We start from the raw sequence: 21,852 nt of genomic DNA, 5'->3' as shown, positions 1-21,852 counted from the left end.
GAATGCTTTAGTAGTATTGCAGTCATGCAAGTTCGATCCGGGACGTCAGAGCTGCTTGAGGGCAAGGCGACACTTGCAGTGCCATTCGCCCTTCCTCGGCCTCTTTTTGATCCACGACTGCAGTTCGGTCAAAGAGACGAGCTGTGGGAAAGTGCGCTCCACTAATGGTGACCACACCTGTTCACTGTCGTCTATGAAGCGCCGGATATGTCGCAGTCTCAGCGCATGTCTGCGCATCATTAATCATGGCATGCCCATCCCTCCTTTTAGCGGGTGTTGGCAGCAAATGCATAACCTGACCATCGGAATGCTTCCTTTCTACAAGAAGCAAAAGAGGATGCATTCCAGTTTGGTGATGGTAGGGTCGGGACAAGGCACGACGGTCAAGCGGTAGTAGATGATGGACGCGATGTACATGTTCACCACCTCCGCTCGACCCTTCAGGGATAGCTTCCTCTCGGTCCATTGCTGGGTGAGAGTGGCCACCCTACTCGTTATCTTGTTCCAATTCTTCTCCATTTGGAGGTCTGGACCGAACAGACCCCGAGCAATTTAACTGGTCCGTCGGTCCAGCGTCTCACGACGGAGACGCTGTTGGATAGCATGGGCTTGCTTTTCTAGGTGCCGAGCTGCAAGCCCACTGACTTTTCCCGGTTAATTTTCGCTCCCGTTACCGCTTCGCATTCTTTTAGTGTCTCATCAACCAGATCAATATGGCCGTGGCTAGACACTATGACGGTTACGTCATCCACATATGCAGACATGCTCGTTCCACATCCCAATTCTCGTGGGATGCCCCTTGGTGTCGCCAGCTTCCTTAGTAGTGGCTCGAGAGTCAATATGTACAGAAGCGACGAGAGAGGGCATCCCTGACGGACCGAACGTGCAGTGTCAAATGATCTGGATAGATGCCCATTCACGCGAACTACTGAACGGATGCCGCTGAATGCGGCAGCAATCCAGCCGCGGAAAACGGATCCGAAACCAGCCGCTATGAAGACAGCCTCCAACTATCGATGGTCTACTCCATCGAAAACTTTGGATTGATCAAAATTGATCAGCGCCCCACCTATGCCAGGTTTCTTAACTAGCCTGTCTATGATGTAGCGCATCGGATGGAGGTTGTCGTGGATACTTCTGCCCGGCAACAGCGCACGTTTGTGCCTTGTCGACCAGTTTCTCGATGACAAGCGCCAACTTCTTGGCTAACATCTTGGTCAAAATCTTCAAATCTGTATTGAGCAGAGTGATGGGCCTGAAGTTATCTATGGCGTTCCCCTTGTTTGGATCTTTCTTTAGCAGTGTCACCGTTCCTCGCTTCACAGAAACGGGGATACCCCCGATTTGTTGCCAGTTGCAGTAGACTGCTGCCAAGACGCCTCCAAACAAGTATGGCATATGACAATAAAGTTCGTAGGGCAGACCATCCAAGCCTGGCGACTTGTCTCCCACGCAGTCTGCCATCGCATTCCGTACGTCCGCGGCTATGATGGGTTTTTCACATGGCCTTGCTTCCCCTACATGGCCTTGCTTTTTGCTTTTTGAGCCAAAAAATTAACTAACTAACAACACTCTGCCTCTCTTGCCGAGAGTCGTGGTAGACCATGCAGGTAGGCACTGAAGTCCACCCAGCGTTCTGGTTTGCCAGTTGTCCCAAGCAGTCGAGAAAATTGCTGTTGAAAGGCCTCACACATTTTTCTAGGTTAAAGTAATTCACGCCCCTGTTCATCTATCAGAGACCGAATAGTGGCTTTGTTGTGCCTCTGCCACTGGGGCCTCTCGCGTGACTCCAATTCCTTCGTTTCTTAGAGCACGCATCCTAGCTCTGACAATGTATCCTTCGTGTTTGGCGTTGAAGTGTTGGCCAAGGGCCAACACATTGGATACGATGCCACTTTTAATTGCTTCTTCTATTTTCTTTACTAGATCTCCTAATGCTAGGGCTTTACTATACCTAATGGATTCTGCTTTTGTTGATCTTTTGATTGCAAACCACCATTTGTTATTGATGATTGCTCCCGTCAAAGCCCTCTTCACTAATGTGCTAATCCGGTCTCTGTAAACCTGTCTTGACGGGAAAGACGCGTTCAGTTTCCAGTAACCGGGACCCGCCTTTGTGTCTTATCTAAGTCTAGCGTACAAGTCACAAATCTGTGATCTGTGTAGCTGACTATATGAAATTGTGGACAACCTACACTCTCCTCTATCTACTGTCCTACACAGTATTCTGTGGTGCTCCATGTCTATGTTGGCGTATTCGGGAGCTCGAGTCGGTACCTGTCGGACAGTTGAAAACGTCTGAGCAGGTCTTTGTGGCATTTGCATCCCCGTCTATTTTTATCAGTATCCACAAAGTCTACATGCGTGTCCAAGGTAGCATTCCAATCCCTCACTAAAAGTAAAGATTACTTCTAGACGTTGAAAGAACTCCCATCGATTTGTTAAAGATGGTGCATAGACTGATAGATAGATAAAATCTAATATTCAAGCGTCGAATCAGCGACACACTTATAGAAATTAAGAAAATTTCCAATTCAGGAGGATAGGGTGAAAAAAGCTTTAGAAATTCGGGTTAAAATACCACTATAGATAGGAAAATGTGGACCCCGATTTTTCCTGTGTTCGAGACTCCCTTAATCTGTGTGTATGTGTATTGTTTTACTCTTTTATTCTTTTACTTGTTTCAGTCATTTTGACTACTGCCATGCTGGAGCACTGCCTTTAATCAAATAATTTGACCCCAGGACTTATTCTTTGTAAGCCTAGTACTTTTGTCGGTCTCTTTTGCAGAACCGCTGGATTACAGAAACGTAAACCCAGCAACATCCATTGTCAAGCGATGATGGAGGGACAAACACAGACACAAATACATACATATATGTGTGTGTGTGTGTGTGTGTGTGTGTGTGTATTCAACGAATTTCAGTTTCCATCTACCCAATCCACTCACAAGGCTTTGGTTGGCCCGAAGTTATTGTAGGCTCGAAAATAAAACACATTCTCACTTCATCAAACTAATACACCTTCTTGTTGTTCATACGCTTGTCGTCGTCTTTTGTTTTTCTGTAAATTTCAACTGTGTGTGTATATATATATATATAAATATACGTAGGACACAGGAGTGGCTGTGTGGTAAATAGCTTGCTTACCAACCACATAGTTCCAGGTTCAGTCCTTCAGCGTAGCACCTTGGGCAGATGTCTTCTACTATAGCCTTGGCCCAACCAATGCCTTGTGAATGGATTTTGTAGGGGGAAACTGAAAGAAGCCTGTCGTGTATATATATATGTGCGTGTGTGTGTGTTTAAGTGTGTGAATATGTTTATGTGTCTGTGTTTATCCCCTAACATCGCTTGACAACCGACGCTGGTGTGTTTACGTCCCCATAATCTAGCGTTTCGGCAAAAGAGAACGGTAAAATAAGTACTATGCTTACAAAGAATAAGTCCTGGAGTCGATTTGCTCGACAGAAGGTGGTGCTCCAGCATGGGCGCAATGAAATTACCGAAACAAGTAAAAGAATAAAAAATATTTTTCAGAATGAGATAAAAAAAAAACCCAAGGCTGTGAAGATTTTAGAACATTTATAAATATAAGGTCTTACAGCTGTTTCCAGGGTATTTACTATATCCCTTAATCGGAAACAGTGTGAGAAAATGGTTAAGCAATAGTTAATTTAGATAAGATATGAAATAGAGTGTGAAGTGGAGGAATGGAACTAGATGTGAGATACGCAGGGATATTGCATTTGTAGATCTATTATTTAGGCAGAATGGTATACATATAAGATTCCAATACCTCACAATTTTATATATATATATATATATATATTAATATATGTGTTGTTGTTCAAACGATGAATAGCTTTGCGTAAACGATTGGTTCGTTTTGTTCTCTTACTTTATTATCATCTTATAATCATCTCATAATAATGACTTTTATGACTCGTATTACTACCTCAGTCAATCTAAATGTATATATTTGTCGTTACCTGTCATAAATAGCCTTTTTCTATTTGCAATATGCATTTTCGTTGATTTTTCATATTTTACCCTTACATTTCCACGTGTATTTTATATTTTCTTTTCGTAACATATTTCTACTATATATATATATATATATATATATACAGCTTCTAAAATACAAAATTTGTCAAAAACGTTGATAGTAAGCCTTGTTCTATGTGTCACATTCTACCAATATCGGAAGTTTCAAAGAGTTTAGCTATAAAAAAAACATTAAACAATCTGTACGCCAAATTGAACAGACCCGAAATGGATGGAAGACAAAATCGACCTCGGTGGAATTTGAACTCAGAGCGCAAATACAAACTACGACTAAGCATTTCGCTCAGCGGGCTAACGGTTCTGCCAGCTCGCCGCCCCAGAATATGAATGTTCGTTTTAGAAATATATTCTTATTGCCTTCTCTACTTCCTCACTTATTTCGCATTTAATGACATGTTACCTCATAAATATTTTTCTACTAATTTTTGTTCAATACGACTAACGATTCTGAATTCTTCTTGCATTTTTGTATCATTTAAGAAAAGTATACATTTATTTAAAAATACAAAAAAATTATGTTAATTGAAGATGAATACCTATCTCACTGCCCACCTTGAGGTCTGACATATTTTGATATAACTCTTCTTCTACTGAACCAAATCTCAAACTATTTATGCCAAAGTGTAGCTGAGGGCGAGTCCTCTCCAAAACTAAGAACTGAACTAGCTAAGAACTGAACTAATAGTGAAGCTTGGAAGCTGCTGCGATTGACGAAATGATTGACTACGGTGGTTGAATGATACATACATATATATATATATATATATATATATATATATATATATGTATATATATATATAACGGGAAGCTTTATGAAAATAAACAAAAGACGAAGGCAGGTGGAAAACAAACGAACAATTGTATATACCTATATATATATATATATATATATATATATACCTATATATATATATATATATATATATATATATATATATATATATATACCTAGATATATATATACATATATATATATATATATATATATATACCTAGATATATATATACACACATATATATATATATATATATATATATATATATATATATATATATATATATATATATATATATACGTATATATACATATAGATATATTTATGCATATGCATATATACATATATATACATATATATATATATATGTATATTTATCTCTTTATATCTATATACTCACACACACACATATATATATATATATATAATTAATATAGGATAAAATTTTTTTCGGGAAAAATTTTTTATCAATGGCCAGCATATCAAAAAATGCCTTTAAAGGTAAAATTTATACATAATTTACAAGATATGTATATATATCTTGCATTAAAATTTTTCTTCTGCCCTTATCTTGTAAAATATATATATATATATATATATATATATATAATAATAAATATTAGGGAATAAATCCAAATTTACAGGGAAAAAATCAGATTTAGGATTAAATCGATTTTATAGTAAAATATTATAAAATATTATTCGAGACAAAACCACTATTTTGCAAAACAAACAAGGAAAGACTTAATTAATACATAAAATTTTAATAAATAGTCAAAAAAACCGCCACTACAATCGTTTCTTGTCTTGATCGACAATCTTCAGGTGGACTTCCAATAATTCAGTGTCAAATTATGTCAATTCATAATTTGACACTGAATTATTGGAAGTCCACCTGAAGATTGTCGATCAAGACAAGAAACGATTGTAGTGGCGGTTTTTTTGACTATTTATTAAAATTTTATGTATTAATTAAGTCTTTCCTTGTTTGTTTTGCAAAATAGTGGTTTTGTCTCGAATAATATTTTATATATATATATATATATACACATATGTATGTACATATATATATATATATAGATACATATATATATATACATATATATATGCATATATATATATATACACATATATATATACGTATGTATATATATATGTATATAAGCATATATATACACACACACACACACACACACACACACACATATATATATATTCAAAATAATTAATACAGAAGACAGTGAATGCTGGAAACTTTATCACAATGATCGTTTCAGCATAATTCTCCATTGCTCCCATATGGGTGGGGAACAGTATAATAAATTCTAATGCACATCTCAGTGCAGCAATACCTCGTCAGTTGACATAAAGCAGGTGTATACATATATACACATATGTATACAGCTGGCGTATCTCCTCTGACAAGGCATCTCTGCACTATGATGTGCATGTTTGTTGTCCTCTTTAACAGTTATATATACTCATAAATATATACATATCTATATACGTATATATATATATATATATACATACATACATATATCTAAATATATATAAGAAATAATTAAGATGCACTTGAATTGGGTACTTAAGTTGAGGCACCAAGTTAGTCTTGTATGGTCTGCACAGTTCAAAGTTTGTTGAATAAAAATCAAATAACAGGGATGTCCAGGTATCAGTGCATTACGGCCGTTTCAAGTCACTCGATTTAATCGATCAGTGAAAACATTACATCAATTTGAAATACCCCGCTCTCCTCAGACGAACATATAGATTTCCAACATACAAGATACACCATGGTAAAATTTTTAGCATCAGTATTAGAGACTGAAATATTTACATTGCTTCTCTTTGCTATTTATGTGGCAAATGAATTTAAGGAAAAATACTTAAAGCCTACTATAATATTGAAAAGGGGAAGAAAATAAAGGGGGTGAAGGAAGAGGAATGGTGATATAGCTACATTCATCTTTTTCTTTATCACATTCAAAATACTAAATGCTGCATGTTGTCTACAAATCCTTAGAATTAAATCCATTGTGAATTGACAGTTAAGTTCTTGTTGGTGGTGATAAATTATGTCAGATACTCTCCCTGCCCCTATTTTACTGGGACCTTAAACCTAGCCATATCTACATAAAAAGAATGTGACTCAGAAGTTGCTAGTAAGATAATGATATATAGAGAAGAGGTGATAACCAGTAAGAGAACGGACAGGGGTGACTTAACTTATGATTACGGAATAAAAGGGGCCTAAAATGGAAAATAAAAGAGACCACAATGAGATCTAAGTGTGGGAATTTAGAGCACGGGAAAAGATGTGTATCAAAACTTAGCGAAATTTATATATTAAAATATTAAAATTTAGAAAACGATTTAAGATATAAGAGAAGGAGTGATAAATCAACCTAAGCCATAAAAGTGGGGTACTTGTATATATAAGAGAAACCTCATAATGCTTCTTCCTTGCATAATGCTTAGATAGTCATGCTAACACTACTCAATCATGAACCTGTAATTAAATTCAGATCTCATCTGAGTAAGGATACACATTTTTCTATTGAATCAAAACCAAAGATTAATGGCTAAAAAAATAAAATATTTCTTTACCAGGTAAACGTATTTAAAAACCTTAAAAAAATATATTTATAGAAAAATTATCAACATTACGAAAAAATCTCAAAGGATATAAGAGAGTATAAAAAATACTACATATTATATATATATATATATATATATATATATATATATATATATATATATATATATATATATATATATATATATATATATATAGTGCAATTATAAAATATATATAATAAATACCAGATTGCATTATATTACACCATGTACATAGAATCGACCGTACCTTCAGAAATTTTAGAAACAAATAATATTATACATATCATACTATGATTTTCTGGCAGAAATTATCTGGGGTGTCATATCTTTCATAATATACCCTCTATTGTATGGAATTATACGTAATATTGCCCTCTTATAACCCCTACCTGTTTAATCTGCATTCCTCCTATACTTATATTGCACTATTTCCCCTTCGGTTCTAAGACTTTCTTCCCTATCAGTCATAATATTAATATCTACAATGGATTACCAGATCTTACGCCTCCCTTAAGTATATTTTATACCCCCAATGAATTGTCATGATTCCATACATATCTGTGCCTGTAATAACATATCTTACAAATATTTTATAAAGCTATTTCCAATGGCATCCTTATCTTATTTCATTTATTTTAAAATTAGCTTTTGTTATGAATACCTTGACTTATCCTTATTTTTTATCTTTAATCTTTTTTTTTTTATATCCAGTATACATTTTATAGCATTCGCAATGTAAATTTTTTATCTTTATATATATTTTTTCATTTTATAAATTCTTTATTGGAATTTTATACAAAAATCTTTTTCCACCTATTCATTGTTATTTTATTTCATTTACTCTTCTATCTTATATTATATTATTATATTTTATATATCTATATACCCTCATATATACTGGTGTAATTTCTATGGATTGTGAAGGGGTTTGTAACTTCTCTCCGTAATATTCATGGTATAATATACATGGAGAAATGCGAGCAAGAGAAATAATATTCTTAAGATTATAAACCTGGAAAATTACTGGACAAGTTATTACACTTGGGAAAGTTCAGGACAACTTATTACATCTGGTAAAGTACAGAACAAGAAAATTTTTACTTAAAATATTGCATATTACTTAAAATATAGATATAGGAGAGCGGTTTACTTCAAATTGATGTAATGTTTTCATTGATCGATTAAATGAAGCGAGTTGAAACGGCCGTAATGCACTGATACCTAAACACTTTTGTTACTTATTAGCTTTTTACATTTACATACTATATATATAACTTAGACCGATTATACATACATACATAGAGAGAGAGAGAGAGAGAGAGAGTAAGAGCGAGAGGTTTTGGCCACTATCATCTCAGGCCTTGTCTAACATAATTGCACCTCTTGGGGTTCGTGTCATGTTTTAGGGCGTCATAGCCCCCTCAGTCCCGAAGTTCTTTGTTGAGATGTATTTCTTAGAGGAATTTGTTCAGATGCTGTTTTAATGTTATTAGGTCTTTTACCCTTTGATTTCTTTCAATATTGTTAAAAGAAGCAGAACCCGTTGAGGCTTTAAATATGTGTGTGTGTGTGTGTGTATGTGTGTGTGTGTGTGTGTGTGTGTGTGTGTGTGTGTGTGTGTGTGTGTGTGTGTGTGTGTGTGTGCGTGTGCGTGAATATATTCGTTTGAGTTTAAAGATTTGATTTTATATTGAGAAGGGAATGAGCGAGTAAGATACTGTGGGAGTTCACCTTTGGTAAACTGAATCTATAAACCTTACTGTATTGCACTTCAATTATATCATCGAGGACATTAGAAAAAAAAAAAAGAAACCATTTCTATTACTTCTGAAAGTAATCATTATTTTTGAGACAGATACGAGGTCGTTTGCCTAAAACTGTTTCCAAAAGATAATTCACCAGACTTACTCGTTCAAAATAATGACATCAATGAGGACTTGGAACATTTGGTAGATTCCTGCAGCTTCATTAATTCTTTTGATTGTGTAATAAAGCACATCGTTAACCGGCATTTTCACAGATGGCCATTCTTTTCCATGATTGTGCCATTCCAAATAACGGTGGAGAGTACGGGCTGTGAAGAAGAATAAAGATTAATTTTATTTCAATACCACCATCATAACAACCATCACGAACATTATCACAATTAACATCCCGCCATCAGTATTATAAATCTGTTAATATTCCCCTCTTTATGTAACGTCAGATAGTTAGGCTTCTACAATAATAACAAACAAAAGGCTAATATAAAAAATATTGGAATACTGGAACATGTTATTGAAGCATAAACATTATCTTGAAGAATAGAAATAATGGAAGCATTCTAAAAAGCACGCAACAATACAAGATAAAACATTGCAATATTTTTTATGTCAATGACACGTCTTGCTATCTCATTAATGTCGACAACAACAACAACAATAATAATAATCTTTTCTACTACAGGTACAGGGCATGGACTTTGTGGGGGTGGGGGTCAGTTGATCACATCGGGCCCAGTACGCAACTGGTTAATTTGTCGACCCCAAAAAATGAAAGGTAAAGTAGACCTCGACGGAATTTGAACCCAGAACGTAAAGACGGACGAAATGCTAAGTATTTTGCCCAGTCTCCTCACGACTCTGCCAGCTCGCTGCCTTAATAATTCTTTCTACTTTAGGTGCAAGGGCAGAAATTTTGTGGAGAGGATTATTATAATTGATTACACCGACCTCAGTGCTCAACTGGTACCTTTTTCATCGACTCCAGAAGAATGAAAAGCAAAGCTAACCCATAAAAGGCTTACAACAGTGTATGAACCACCAAAGTTTGACAAAAATACTGGGGCATTTCAGGACGATACAGTATGGGATCACATAAAAACGAATAATAATAATAATGAGCTTGGAGGAAGTATGAAGTTGTTAAGCAACAAAATAGCAAGTGATGAGTAAAATGAGAGGAACAAAGAAGTGTTTATCACACCACTGGAGCTATCTTAAGTCATGGACTCATTGGGTAGTTCGGTTGGGGGCCTTACAGGTCTTAAGATCAAATGCCGTAGTTTACTGCCAATAAATAAACACTATGACCCCCAATGCGTTGTTTTGCTCGGACTGAGGGATCTATAATCGTAAAGGCAGCCCAGAACCTGCAAAAGTGGAAAACGAGGGAAGTGTCAGTGAAATCCCGCTCCGAGTTTTAACTATGACTGCTGGGATGAAAGAATTTCTGGAATAATGATAATATTATGTAAATTAAAAAAAATTGTAATATTTTGGTAATATAGTATCTTTATTTTTGTAGTATTTTTAGCATTCATTAAACCGTTCGACACCATTAGCGAATGCAGGTTGGTTTACAATGATCAGACTTAACTATGGAACGATATTGAGGACATGATCGAGACTTCCGTTCTTTGAATACTTTCATTATTGAATGTCGAGATTAAATTACACAATATAAATCAAAAGACAAGGTGTCAGATACCACTTGAAACTACGAGTAGAAATGTTTATTTTTGTATTGCCCACAAGGGGCTAAACATAGAGGAGACAAACAAGGACAGAAAAAGGGATTAAGTCGATTACATCGACCCCAGTGCGTAACTGGTACTTATTTAATCGACCCCGAAAAGATGAAAAGTAAAGTCGACCTCGGCGGAATTTGAACTCACAACGTAACAGCAGACGAAATACCTATTTCTTTATTACCCACAAGGGGCTAAACATAGAGTGGACAAACAAGGACAGACATAGGTATTAAGTCGATTACATCGACCCCAGTGCGTAACTGATACTTAATTTATCGACCCCGAAAGGATGAAAGGCAAAGTCGACCTCGGCGGAATTTGAACTCGCAACGTAACGCAGCCAAAATACCGCTAAGCATTTCGCCCGACGTGCTAACGATTCTGCCAGCTCGCCGCCCTTACAAGTAGAAATATTACCAAATGCCTTGTTAGCGGCTACACCAAGTAACTGATGTCGCATAAGCTCAAAACTACCCTTTCGGGACAATGTTATGCATTACTTCCGTTGCTGGTGTATCATGTTATTTTACAACAGTCTTTGTTGATTACATTCTCGATGTCTTCGAGCACGTCAATAGTTAAGACTTAAAGACAGTAAATCGATGGTAAATGCTTTCTCAAAAAATCTCACCCGTTCACTGGACCAATAAAAATGTTTTGAGTTTATAACCTATCAGTTTTTACGTTGGGTGTGTCTATTTACTTATACATCGCCATAACACATTTTCGATGAGCGACAAGCACCATCCCATTTACGAATTATTGGTTCCAGTTCTTTAACCAGGATCGAAATGTAATACTTTACTGCTAAATACAAAGTCTTTCGGTAACGAATCTACCAATGGTTTCACACTTCATTTTGAACAGAGCACAAGTCTCTATAATTAATGAGACTGTCATCATTTTTGCAACACGAATACACCAGTCCACATCTTTATATATAAAAGTCAAGTTGTGTGTCTCTCTCCTACGATTTAGATTCCTTACTCCCACATTTTGCGGTGCAGTTTAACCAAAACCGGGTATCTTATAGTCGTGATTCATATCGAGCCCTTTTGGGTATTAGCGCGCGTCTACGATGAGTCTACGATTTAAAAAAAAAATTACCATAATCTTTTTCCATTTTAATGCATTTTTGTCGCTATTATATAAGGGAAGTAACTCTCTAAAAATGTCTACGATGAGTCAACGATTTAAAAAAAAAATTACCATAATTTTTTTTCCATTTTTAATGCATTTTTTTGCTAATTTTGGCTATAACTCTCTAAAAATGCTTATATAGTTATTTCCCTTACAAACCCGAGCAACGCCGGGCGATACTGCTAGTATTATAATAATTAGCTATGCGTGTTCATTCACTTTCATGGTAAAGGATAGTGTGGAAGTAGATGTCTGTGAAAGGACATAGTGAGTGAAAGCTTATCCAGTAAACAGCTACTAACAATCGGAGCGAACCGATAAATACATTTGTCATTTTGAATTCCACGATCGAATAATTTCACCGTTTCTTTCCTTACATTGCTTGATTCAGTTATCTTCATTAGACAGTCTTGTCAGCATATTGCAGTCCACATTCCACATAAGCTTGTACACCACACATGCAACACACACACAAACACAAACACACACACACACACACACACACACACACACACACACACACACACACACATACACACACATACATTAATGACTACAAAGTATGTTCTTCCTTTAAAATCTAACACAGTAATATTATATTTACCACGGAAACTATTATAAAACATCAACCGTCAGACTACAAAACAAAAAAAAAATAAATAAAAATCTGAGTGGCTGTGTAGTAAGTAGATTGCTTACGAACCACATGGTTCCGGGTTCAGTTCCACTGCGTGGCACCTTGAGCAAGTGTCTTCTACTATAGCCTCGGGCTGACCAAAGCCTTGTGAGTGGATTTGGTAGACGGAAACTGAAAGAAGCTCGTCGTATATACGTATATATATATATATATATGTGTGTGTGCGTGTGTGTGTGTGTGTGTGTGTGTGTTGAGTATCTGTGTTTGTGCCCCCAACATCGCTTGACAACCGATGTTGGTGTGTTTAGGTCCCCGTACCTTAGCGGTTCGGCAAAAGGGACCGATAGAATAAGTACTAGGCTTACAAAGAATAAGTCCTGGGGTCGATTTGATTCGACTAAAGGCGGTGCTCCAGCATCGCCGCAGTCAAATGATTGAAACAAGTAAAAGAGTAATGCAAATAACGATAGAAGGGACAAATTTTAAAAATTCAAGCTATCTTCTGTTTTCCAAGAAGCCAACAGGTAGAAAGCAGAGGTTCGAATGTTTAGATTGGTATGACGAAAAAGAAGAAAGATTAACAGAAGGTGCGAAAGACCAAAATATAAGCTAAAAATGGGACAAAAGACCCTGCAGGACCAATATGTGACAAAACACTGCACAGGGTGGAAACTGCTGAGGTTGAGAGATGGTTGAGGGATATTGAAGGGTTCTTGATTGTGGCACAAGGTAAAAGCTTTTCCGCAAGAAACAACAAACAGCTTGTAATGGAGCAGAGGCGCAATGGCCCAGTGGTTAGGGCAGCGGACTCGTGGTCGTAGGATCGCGGTTTCGATTCCCAGACCGGGCGTTGTGAGTGTTTATTGAGCGAAAACACCTAAAAGCTCCACAAGGCTCCGGCAGGGGATGGTGGTGATCCCTGCTGTACTCTTTCACCACAACTTTCTCTCACTCTTACTTCCTGTTTCTGTTGTACCTGTATTTCAAAGGGCCGGCCTTGTCACTCTCTGTGTCACGCTGATTATCCCCGAGAACTACGTTAAGGGTACACGTGTCTGTGGAGTGCTCAGCCACTTACACGTTAATTTCACGAGCAGGCTGTTCCGTTGATTCGGATCAACCGGAACCCTCGTCGTCGTAACCGACGGAGTGCTTCCATCCATGTAATGGAGCAGAGTCATTTCAATAAACTGTAGAATATGTGAAGGGGAGAAAGAAACAATTAAGTACATTATTTAAGAAAAAAGAAAGGGGAATTAAAGAAAGCTTCTAACATTGCAGAAATTTTACATAATCTTTATATTTCGGGCGCAAAGGCCTATCTTCAGAAGGAAGCAGTCTAAGGAATGTGTGGTTACATCGATTTCGGGTTTTTATTTTAAACTACTCGGCGTTTTGTAAGCAGCAGTATCAACTTTCCAATTGTTAGTCGTTGAAACGTATTTTCACGTGGTGTCGGTGAGAGGTAGTGTTGGTGGCGTATGTTATGATGTTGGTCGTAGTCACCGTGATGTATTCGTAGGAGCCACCAGTCCATCTCCGATCAACTATTGATTTTCGGGTTGAGGCGATGTATCAATATTATTTCTTTGATACGAAGATTACCTATGTTCCTCTCCGAGGTGACTATCTTTAACACTTTGGTGTTAGACGCATTCTTTATTTCCCTTTTCTTCTACTTTTGTACTACAACGCTTCAAGCGAACTACAGTGCTCTTAAGTATGTTATTTCTGACCACTCAGTCAAAACCAAGAAAGAGTACATCTACAGATTGGACAGTGTTGGGCTTGCACATTGTCAGTATTATGAAATACCAACTGAAAGAGGTAATGTACGCATATGCCACACAAAATAATGACAAAGCGACTATAATCTAAGATATGGCAACACAAACATAATTGTTAGGAAAGTATGTGCTTCCTATAGAAACATCAACACCCGAAAAGGATTATGTTTTTTTCAAAGGAATGGAGAAGTTATCAAAATATAAAGATTTTAAAACAAGTATTGCACGGATGTGGAGGCTGAACAATCTTTATTTTAATAGGTGCCCTGAGAAGTATCAAAATACACGCAAATTCATATATTTACGCCCGACTGACAAATAAACACTCCATGCAGAAAATAACAATACAAGTTATTGAATACATATTTAAATTACATGAAATGCAATAGAAACTACAAAATCAAAACAGAATATTGCATATATCAAAGGCACACAGAGCTACGCTCGGCAATGCAGTGAAAGGGCACAATAAATCTAACACTAATGAATAATAATAATAATAATAATAATAATAATAAATAATAATAATAATAATAATAATAATAATTATTATTATTATTATTATTATATTATTATTATTATTATGATATTATTATTATTATCCTAACGATTCTGCCATCTCGCCGCCTTATAATAATAATAATAATAATAATAATAATAATAATAATAATAATAATAAAATGTACTATTGGCACAAGGTCCGGAATTTTCTGGGAAGCGACTGTCCGATTACATTAACCTCAGTGGTTCTTATTTTATCTGGTACTTATTTTATCGACCTCAAAAGGATGAAAGGCAGAATTTAAACCCAGAAACTAAAGCCGGAAGAATGCTACCAAGCATTTTATCCGGCATGCTAACAATTCTGCCAGTTCGGGTCTAAAAGAACGCAAAAAAAAGCACACTAAACGCCAACAAGAAAGTTACGTATTTACTCAATGTGGCAGAACTATCAACCAAATTTCTCTTAAATCATATCTAATGTTTTGAAAACGGAAGTAAAAGATGCACTGGATAATGTGATCCAAGATACATGTCCAAATATATGACGTGATGATCACATCTGGAAGTCTTGATCTCGAGTTAGATCGATTATGATTGAGCCAGAGGCAAACGTGAACAACAACAACAATTATAAATTATCTCATCTAACAAAACTAGGCTATATAACACACACATAAGGTCTCCACAGTACTATTATCGATATATCTGTAGCGAACTAGTGCGTTCAGTTTCACAGCTCAGGACTACGTCTATAATATTGTCATAAAAGCCAAGGCCAGCTATGAAAAATTAACTGTACCGATATAGAAGGCATAACGCCAACATAAATACGGTTCTACCAGTCAAATCGTTTGATGAGTAACCAAGTGAGCTGAAATCTTTCGTCAAGTAGTCTGGTCGAATTTTCTCGAAATTTCGTGGGACGTTATAAAAACTGGGGTTTGCAATTTTCAGATTTATATCACTACGGATCTGTATCACCCAAAGCTTGCTTACCTACAATGACATTCGAAGCTGTGTCAGTCAGCATGTTGATAAAGCATTCTAATTACTTCTGTATAATTTGATCATCGTATTATCTCTCTTTTTTTTTTTTTTACTTGTTTCAGTCATTTGACTGCGGCTATGCTGGAGCACCGCCTTTAGTCGAGCAAATCGACCCCAGGGCTTATTCTATGTAAGCCTAGTACTTATTCTATCGGTCCCTTCTGCCGAACCGCTAAGTTACGGGGACGTAGACACACCACCATCTGTTGTCAAGCGATGTTGGCGCGGGGGACAAACACAGACACACAAACATATACACACATATACATACATACATACATACATACATATATATATATATGTGCGTGTATATATATATATATATATATATATATATAATATATATATATATTTAAAAAAGGAGATGTGGAACACGAGTTGTGGTACATATATACGACGGGCTTCTTTCAGTTTCCGTCTACCAAATCCACTCACAAGGCTTTGGTCGGCTCGAGGTAATAGTAGAAGACACTTGCCCAAGGTGCCAGGCAATGGGAACGAACCCTATATATATAACTTATAGTTATTCCATTCAATATCTCTTGAATGCTGGTCAATTTATTCAGTTGTTTAAAAATGCAAATTCAAATACTCAGTTAATATAAACTCTGGAAAATTTATATGAATATTAAATATTAGTGTGATTATTATGAACGCAACACGCAACCGCTCAAATGTTGTTATTCGTCAATAATTATTTAATAACCACAAAACCTATAATAAATATTTTTTATTTGTTTTTCAAGAAACAGCCATTCTTATTACCACTCTCAAACAGTGTGCTTTCAAGCTGACCCTTCCTTTACCAAATTCTTCAGCTTCTCTCTCTCATTGTCTGTAGAGAACATACTTAATGGAAATAACATGAAGTATTTATAAGAATGACAACCTCTCTGACCTTGCTAACTTCTGGGTTGTCGATCCCAATTCTAACACCTTGAATGTGATGGAAACTTGGTAGAAAATCTTATGCCCGTTTTATTGAAAGCAAATTCTTGGATTGTATTTGATACGAGCAACTCATAGTAAACTTATCGACCTTTAAAAATCTCATGCGTCTTCCTTCTTGTGTCATCGTAGACTCGGTCAACAATTTATAAATTCATACCTTCTTCGGGGTTTGGATATACCTATTTCTTTACTACCCACAGGGTGCTAAACATAGAGAGGGAAAACAAGGACAGAAAAAAGGATTAAGTCGATTACATCGACTCCAGTGCGTAACTGGTACTTATTTAATCGACCCCAAAAAGATGAAAGGCAAAGTCGACCTCGGCGGAATTTGAACTCAGAACGTAGCGGAAGACGAAATACCGCAAAGCAGTTCGCCCGGCTTGCTAACGTTTCTGCCAGCTCGCCGCCTTCAGGGTTTGGATATATTTGCTACGATTCTTCCTACATCGATAATATTCTTGTTGGTATTTTTGACAAAACACTATTCTCCAGATTATGCCATCCTTCACTCCTTGACAATTTTTGTAAATAAGTGGCATCTACAGATATCTTATATGTACCAAGCTAGATATGCAACACTTTTGTAATGAGAGTAAAAATAAGTAGTTTATCCTTCCGATAGATTTTGCATTATATCTTTTCTTTCAAGGCGGCGAGCTGGCAGCAACGTTAGCACGCCGGGCGAAATGCTTAGCGGTATTTCGTCTGCCGCTACCTTCGGAGTTCAAATTCCGCCGAGGTTGACTTTGCCTTTCATCTTTTCGGGGTCGATTAAATAAGTACCAGTTACGCACTGGGGTCAATATAATCGACTTAATCTGTTTGTCTGTCCTTGTTTGTCCTCTCTGTGTTTAGCCCCTTGTGGGTAGTAAAGAAACAGAAATAGGTATTTCATCTGTCTTTACGTTCTGAATTCAAATTCCGTTGAGGTCGACTTTGCCTCTCATCCTTTTGGGGTCGATAAATTAAGTATCTGTTGCGTACTGGGGTCGATCTAATCGACTAGCCCCTCCCCCAAAATTTTGGACCTTGTGCCTAGAGTAGAAGATATTATATCTTTTCTTTCCGTTATTTCTGAAGTATTTTGGCAGTTATTTACTTTGCGTCAATAAAAATAAAACATCTTGGAGGGCTCGGCTATATTTGACTATTATCTCTCAGAGACGTATGGAGAAGATGCCTCCATTGATATATATACTTATTTAATTTCCATGGTCAGCTCTTCTTGTTTCTCAATTGTTTTCTGTGAGATATTGTATTCATCTATATTTCTTTACGTTTTGAGTTCAAATCCTACCTAAGCCAAATCTGTCTTATAATCATTCTTGTGTTGATAAAATTAGAACCAGACAAATACTGGAGAAATTTAACTTGTGATGCTTTCCACTAGATTTGTGACCTTGTACTTTGTATTCCGATGTTAGATCTTAATTTCTGCTATGTTGCGCTGTTATTTTGTAATTTCTCATGTTACTTTAGTGTTTCGTCTTGTTTATTAAGGAACACCAGAAAACAGTGTTTATGGAATAAATAAGATAACAAAATGCTTTACATTGTGGTTCCAAATTCCTCCAAGATAGACTATAACCTATCATTCTTTAGGGATCAATAAAATAAATACCAGTCAATTTCTGTTGTCGCTCCTCACATTTTTAATGATTGTTTTGTTTTATTTATTTATTTAGTTTTTGATTTTGCGATTTTTCAAGATTATGCAGTTCTCGAAGTTCTAAGATTTCTTTCTTTGTTAACTGGTATTGTAAATTCCTTCTTTTCAACTAGTATATGTTCATTTTCCATTTCATTAAAGATTAACATTTTCCTTATTTTTCTTTTCTTTTCTTGTGATGCTTGTATGGATTTGCGTCTTCTTTCATGAAAGCTTTTGAGGTTGCATTCGTGTTTCTTTGTAGTTTCTACGGCTGCTTCATAGGCCAATTGCTCCAACTTTTATGATACAAATGTTTCCAGAATGTCTAGGTATAGTTTGTTAATAGTTTGGTAATATTATAGTCACCAGATTTTATCTTCCGTTCATCCTTGCTAAATATTCTATCTTTAATTCTCCTATTATTTCTTCTCTTTTTATCTTATATTTCGTTGAACTTATATATATTTTTGTTAATATCGTAATTCTTTTCTTTTTGCGTGCGCGTTATCGATTTTGATGTTTCCCTTGTTTACGTTCGGAACTTTTTTGGCGCAATCCTTTCTCCTTTGCTTTTTTAAAAAATTTTAAACGTATGTAATTACTTATTTGTAACTTAGGTGATTACAGTTTGGTTATTTACTTTTTGTTTTTGTTTATTTTTTAAAAGTATTTTCACTTTATATTTTGTATTTCTTTAAGTGTTTTTTTTTCCGTTTCTTTAATTATGTATACTCTTACGTTAAATAATTTGTTCACATTTAAATTTACTATATCTTGAGGTGATCTTTGTTTTCAAACATTACATATACAATTTTATGGGCTGTGTGTGTGTGTGTGTGTGTGTGATAGAGTGTCGCTGTAAAATACACAATGGATGAAGATCACATTCACCCACGCACTCACACACAAAGTCGCTAGGGTTCATTTATGCTGTTTTCGTTTCATAAGGGTGACTTGAGGCTGAAAGTATGACCTTTGTTCAGGAAGTATTTATTTTTATCAAATGTCCCTTTAATCGTTTCTATGATTCTGATTTTTCATACTTTTATTCATCAAACCAAATGCATTCTTTTTTTTTTTTCTATCTCTGAGCCGAATGACAAGGTATTTATAATATTAGTCATAATTTCAGCTACCATTATTACTTTTATTCTCCCTTTGATATCGACCAGGTAACTACCTGCCAAGCGATTGTTGTTGCTATTATTATTATTATTATTATTATTATTATTATTATTATTATTAAGTAAGAGTGCAGTGCATGCCATCAAAGTGACACAGGGGTAAAATATACGAAGTCCAATATACCCATCATGACTATCCGTTTTATAAGGGTACACCAGACACATACATCACAACCATATGTACGTGACATGGTGATCTTACATCAAGATAAACGGCGCATGACCTTGCAGGTGGGGCCCAGCTAGAATTTTCTTCAGGACGAGTTGCTCATCCCGCTCACGAGGTCTCTGAACAAATTTTGTTTAAGGGTTATGAACAAAACGCCCAAGTTTCCAGAGGTGAATTATTCAAACCCCAAAGAATTCCTCTCAATGCATGGCTATAATGCTCCCCCACTACTTCTGCTCGTGGTCAGAGATGCACATATCGTCAGCCACTAAGGGACATGCTCAACTGCTTAAGGTCAAACAACTGACAAGCAAATCTGTGGTATTGAGCAGAATATTTGCTGTAACCCGTCTTTTATACCAAGACAAAACAATGTACATGATAACACTTCCAATCAGTTAAGATAAAAAACCATGAGAGCCACTACCTAGTACTGCATCAGGGCATTTATTATTATTATTATTATTGTTATTATTATTATTATTATTATTACTATTAGGTTGTCCCAAAAGTTTGTAAACACTTGCAAAAATTGAATTTTTACTCGCCAAGTACTAACAAAAACAACAAAAATTATTCCTCAAAATAAAGACCATTATTTTCCTAATTTTTGGGACAACCTTATATTACATTTTGGGACAACCTTATATTACATTTGACATCCTCCGCTTATTGTTGGATGCACCATTAATGTACCAACCGTTCACTTCCCGTGCACTAAAGTGGAATGCTTTTTTCAAGTCTCGAAGACTACTTGCACTGCCAAGTAATACTTATTTCTTTATTACCCACAAGGAGCTAAATACAGGGTGGGGGGGAACAAACAAGGACAGACATAGGTATTAAGTCAATTACATCGACCCCAGTGCGTAACTGGTACTTAATTTATCGACCCCGAAAGGATGAAAGGCAAAGTTGACCTCGGCGGAATTTGAACTCACAACGTAACGACAGACGAACTGCCAAGTAATACTGTTTTCCGGTTGTACTCTACTCTCATTTTTATTCCCATCTTTTCGAACCACATTTCAATTTTTTGAAGACTGTATCTAAGGCACCAACAATTATTGGCACAGTGCACAACCTCTTCATTGGCCATTGCTTTTTGGTTTCTCTCATCAGAAATTCATATCTCGTCACTTGGTTTTTTTTTTTTATTCTTTTCGACGATTCTGCTGTCTTCAAGACACGAGATATCTATAATCAGACACCATTGTTCTCCTGTGCCTACCAGCACATTATCAGGTTTCCGATATACGATTCCAACATCACATTGGACTATGAAACCCCAAAGTATCTCTGTCTGAAGTATTAATAATAATAATAATAATAATAATAATAATATTATTATTATTATTATTATTATTATTATTATTATTGTTGTTGTTATTCAGGCGGCGAGCTGGCAGAATCGTTAGCATGCCGGGCAAAATGCTTAGCGGCATCTCGTCTATCTTTACGTTCTGAGTTCAAATTCTGTCAAGGTCGACTTTACCTTTCATCCTTTTGGGGTCGATAAATTAAGTACCAGTGAAACACTGGGTCGACTCCCCAAAAATGTCAGGCCTTGTGCTTATAGTAGAAAGGATTATTACTATTATTATTATTATCATTATTATTATTATCATTATTATTATTATTATTATGATTATGTAAACGAACTTAGTTATAAAACATGTTTTATATAACTGTCTTTGCTGAGGAAAACGAAAACCAATTGATAAACCGATGAAATGTATAAGTTACATGTCCCTTGAACTTAGGTTAGAAATCTTACAAATGTAGAGGAGAATGATAAATATT

At 35.9% G+C, this 21,852-nt stretch overlaps 1 protein-coding gene across 3 annotated transcripts in view; it reads right to left on the bottom strand.

Annotated features, from left to right (window-relative positions):
• Positions 1-21,852, bottom strand: part of LOC115212402 (FAD-dependent oxidoreductase domain-containing protein 2) — a 173,473-nt gene that overhangs the window by 8,466 nt on the left and 143,155 nt on the right. For all 3 annotated transcript variants that reach the window (XR_004997707.1, XM_029781299.2, XM_029781308.2), the window contains exon 8: positions 9,374-9,539. Coding sequence is in view for 2 of the 3 variants with exons in the window: in XM_029781299.2 (XP_029637159.1) it covers positions 9,374-9,539 (166 nt within the window). In the remaining variant the exon portion in view is untranslated. The remainder of the gene's footprint in view (positions 1-9,373; positions 9,540-21,852) is intronic.

Source organism: Octopus sinensis, linkage group LG1 (assembly GCF_006345805.1).
Source record: "Octopus sinensis linkage group LG1, ASM634580v1, whole genome shotgun sequence".
Lineage (NCBI taxonomy): Eukaryota > Metazoa > Mollusca > Cephalopoda > Octopoda > Octopodidae > Octopus > Octopus sinensis.
This window is presented reverse-complemented; position numbering and strand designations above follow the sequence as displayed.